This window comes from Petaurus breviceps, unplaced genomic scaffold (assembly GCF_028583685.1).
Source record: "Petaurus breviceps papuanus isolate PSGF00001 unplaced genomic scaffold, PetGlider_PUasm1.0 176, whole genome shotgun sequence".
In the NCBI taxonomy this organism is placed as follows: domain Eukaryota; kingdom Metazoa; phylum Chordata; class Mammalia; order Diprotodontia; family Petauridae; genus Petaurus; species Petaurus breviceps.
The window spans coordinates 10,820,177-10,823,710 of NW_027185771.1; the positions used below are offsets into that span (position 1 = coordinate 10,820,177).

The 3,534-nt window shown below is 40.0% G+C and overlaps 1 protein-coding gene across 1 annotated transcript; it reads left to right on the forward strand.

Moving 5' to 3' along the window:
* The first annotated feature begins 2,015 nt into the window (after window positions 1–2,015).
* On the forward strand, window positions 2,016–2,423 carry LOC138159589 (putative protein PTGES3L). The gene is made up of 2 exons (XM_069085923.1): window positions 2,016–2,179; window positions 2,279–2,423. The coding sequence occupies exons 1-2, from the start codon at window positions 2,016–2,018 to the stop codon at window positions 2,421–2,423; spliced, it is 309 nt and encodes a 102-aa protein (XP_068942024.1).
* Window positions 2,424–3,534: the final 1,111 nt, after the last annotated feature.

Below are 3,534 nucleotides of genomic sequence, written 5' to 3' on the forward strand. Positions count from 1 at the left end.
AGTCATCACAGGAATCTCTCTGTCTCCTTTATGGAAGGTGGTTGAGCTTTTTCCATGACCCAGTCTACCATCTGTGTGGGAAGTAGAGACATTTTTCTCATTCTCTCTTACACTGTATATATTGCGTACTTCTTTCCCCTGCCACTAGATTGTAAGTTCCTTGAGTTCAGCGTCTGTTTTATACCTATCTTTATACCCCCCAAGCTAAATATACTGTCTTCCATATAAGAGATGTTTAATAAATATTAGTTGAATTATTATCATGAATAATTAGTAGAGTACCTTTATTACAACTCCTTAACTAATAACAAGTAAAGTCAAGTCCTCAGCGTTTTAGTGCCTACTACGTGCCAGGCGTTGAGCTAAGCACACTGAGGATACAAAGGGCAAAGGCAGTCCCTGATCCCAAGGAGTTCGTAGTTTAACAGGAGAGACAACATGTAAGCAATTACAAATACAATTACAATTACAAATAAGTTATTTATGGGATATATAGGAGATACTCTCAGATGCTCAAGATGTGAAAATCAGGAAAGGCTTTCTGTAGAAGGCAGCATTTTAGCTAGGATTTGAAGGAAGCCAGGGAAACCAGGAGGCAGAGATGAGGAGGGGAAGCATTCCAAGGAGGGGACAGCCAGAGAGAATGGCCAGAGTCAGGCAATGGAGTGCTGAGTGTAAGGAATAATAGCAAGGAGGGCAGTGCCACTGGATTGAAGAGTATGGTGTAAAGAGACTAGAAAGGTAGGAATGGTCCAGCTTACAAAAGGCTAGGTGGTGCAATGGGTATAGTGCTGGGCTTGGAGTCAGGAAGACTCATCATCCTGAGTTCAAATCCAGCCTCAGACACTTACTGGTTGTGTGACCCTCAGCATGTCACTTTACCTGTCTACCTCAGTTTCCTCATCTGTAAAATGAGCTGGAGAAGGAAAGGGCAAACCACTCCGGTGCCTCTGTCAAGAAAACCCCAAATGGTGTCACAAAGACACAACTGAAAGTATTGAACATTTGAACATTAGAAGTCAAACCCTGGCAAGGACTCCTCCTCCTAGGAAACTCGTCTGCCCCTGAGGAGAGAATTCTGTCCTTAATGGAAAGAAAAAGAATAACAATTGTGTGCAAGAATGACCTGATCAACTTTATAATAGAAAGTAGGCCTCGCACCAGAAATTTAGCACTAAATAGATCATAGGAAACACGGGATAAACATAACTCAAATACAGAATATGGTTAATCCCTAAACTCCAAACACAAAATGCAGTATGGAATATAGTTTCCATCAGTGACAGAAAGTATGCAACTCCATGGGGAAAACTGTAATTTATATGATGCAAGGACTAAACATTGTAAATTTTCTTAAACCATGAATTATCTCTGCTCAGTAAAACAGGAAGTCCTGGGTAAAGAAAGCTAGTCAATAGTTACCTTTGTTTAATCTCCCTAATTTGCATATAAATGTTTTTAAAAGGTGGTGCAATGGAGAGTCCTAGACTTGGAGTCCGGAAAACCTGCGTTCAAATTCAGTCTCAGACATTTACTAGTTGGGTGAATTTAGGTCAGTTACTTAACTTCTGTCTGCCTCAATTTCCTCAAACTGTGCAATGGGGATAATAATAGCACTTACCTCATAGTGTTATAGTGAGGATCAAATGAGAGAATATATTTAAAATGCTTGCACAAGTGCCTGCCCATACATAGTAAGAACTTAATAAATACTTGCTCCTTTTCCCTTAAAATGCTATGCAAATGAAGCCCAGAGGGTCTTGGGAAATTACAAGAATAGTCTGGGGGCAGCAGCTAGGTGGTGCAGTCAATAGAGCACCAACCCTGGAGTTAGGAGGACCTGAGTTCAAATTTGTCCTCAGACATTTGACATTTACTTGCTATGTGACCTTGGGCAAGTCACTTAGCCTCAATTGCCCCACCTTCCCCCCTCCAAAGAAATGAAAATATAAAATTTTTTTTAAAGAAACCCAAAACACGCAGCCATAAGCACCATGCCATGACAACATGCTCAGATGCTGTGGTACAACCATCCCAAGTACATGTTCATGGAGTTTTACGTAGAGGACAACGCCAACATCCAGGTGCTTCTGGAGGACCACCGGATGGTTTTCAGCTGCAAGAACGCAGATGACGTGGAGATATACAATGAGATGGAGTTTTACACCAAGGTGAACTCCAAGGACTCTCAGGATAAACATTCAAGCCACTCGATCACTTGCTTTATGAGAAAACAGAAGGAGAAGGTGGGCTGGCCTCTGCTCACCAAAGAAGACATAAAGCCAGTGTGTCTGTCTGTGGACTTTGATAACTGGAGAGACTGGGAAGGGGGTGAAGAGGTAGAGTTAGCTCAGGTGGAATATTGGGCAGAACTCTTGAAGAAAGCCAGTGCCAAGGGACCTCCCCCTGCCACGGATGGATGACCTGGAGGACGAGTCCAGTGGTGAAGACATGACAGGAACTTTAGCAACATTACAGAAGAGGATGAAAAAGCTATCTTCATCCCTCCATATTTCCTTCCCACCTTTGGAAATCTGTGTACATTTCTGAAGAGTTGTATCATGTATTATTTTTTTTAACAACCTGATTTCACATAAAAAAAAAGAAATCTCAAGTTTATATCTTCTTCCTTCAAGCAGTCTGATTTCACCTGCCATTGCAGAAATACTTTCTAGACATGATTTTGCTTTGGCAAGGCCTTGGACATGTAACTAAAGCAGAAATACAGTTTCTGTGGGATTTTTTTCTTTTGGAGGGAATGGATTGGGAAGGGGAGGATGTAAGAGACTAGAGTACTTAACTGGGAACTATAGCTCGTAAGCAAAGGATAGGAGGTGATCTCCATGCCATTTGTTTTAACTGTTTAAAGTGTTAAGAGAAAGCTGGGCCTGGAGTCAGCAAGATTCATTTTTCTGAGTTCAAATCTGACCTCAGATATTTACTAGCTGTGTGACACTGGGCAAATCACTTCATCCTATTTGCCTCAGATTCCTTATCTGTAAAATGAAACAGAAGGAAATGGAAAACCACTCTAATATCTCTTCCAAGAAAATCCCAAATGGGGTCACAAAGACACGACTAAAAGGACTGAACCCAGCTAATCCATCCCCCTTATTTTACAAATGAGGCCACTCAAATCCTTTCCAGCATGGCTCAATTTATAGAAATAAATTAATGCAATAGAATATTCAATTAATAAAAATAAATTAATAGTATAGAATAGAAATTAATAGAATCAAAATTCAATTTTCTTTCCATGAAAGAAGAAAGAGTCTTAGGCAAATAAATGTTTGAAGGTTCCTTCTAGCCTAGACACTGATGTTCTAAAATTCTCCTTCCAGTTCTTTTCCAGATGTAATAGTCTATGTTCTGTGTTCTATGATTTCTACCTGCTCTAAAATTTTATGGTTGCAAATTCCATCCTGAACTTTTAATTTTCAGTCTAATAAGAATCTACCCATCTGTCCTCTCTGTCTCTGTCTTAGACTTTTCTTTCTTTTTTTTTTAAGATAATGTCAGTTAAGTACTTTATTT

Coding starts and splice junctions, on each gene's coding strand:
- LOC138159589 (XM_069085923.1), top strand. CDS start 2,016: ATGCTGTGGTACAACCATCCCAAGTACATGTTCATGGAGTTTTACGTA. Junction 2,180..2,278: donor TTTTACACCAAGGTGAACTC/CAAGGACTCTCA, acceptor CAAAGAAGACAT/AAAGCCAGTGTGTCTGTCTG.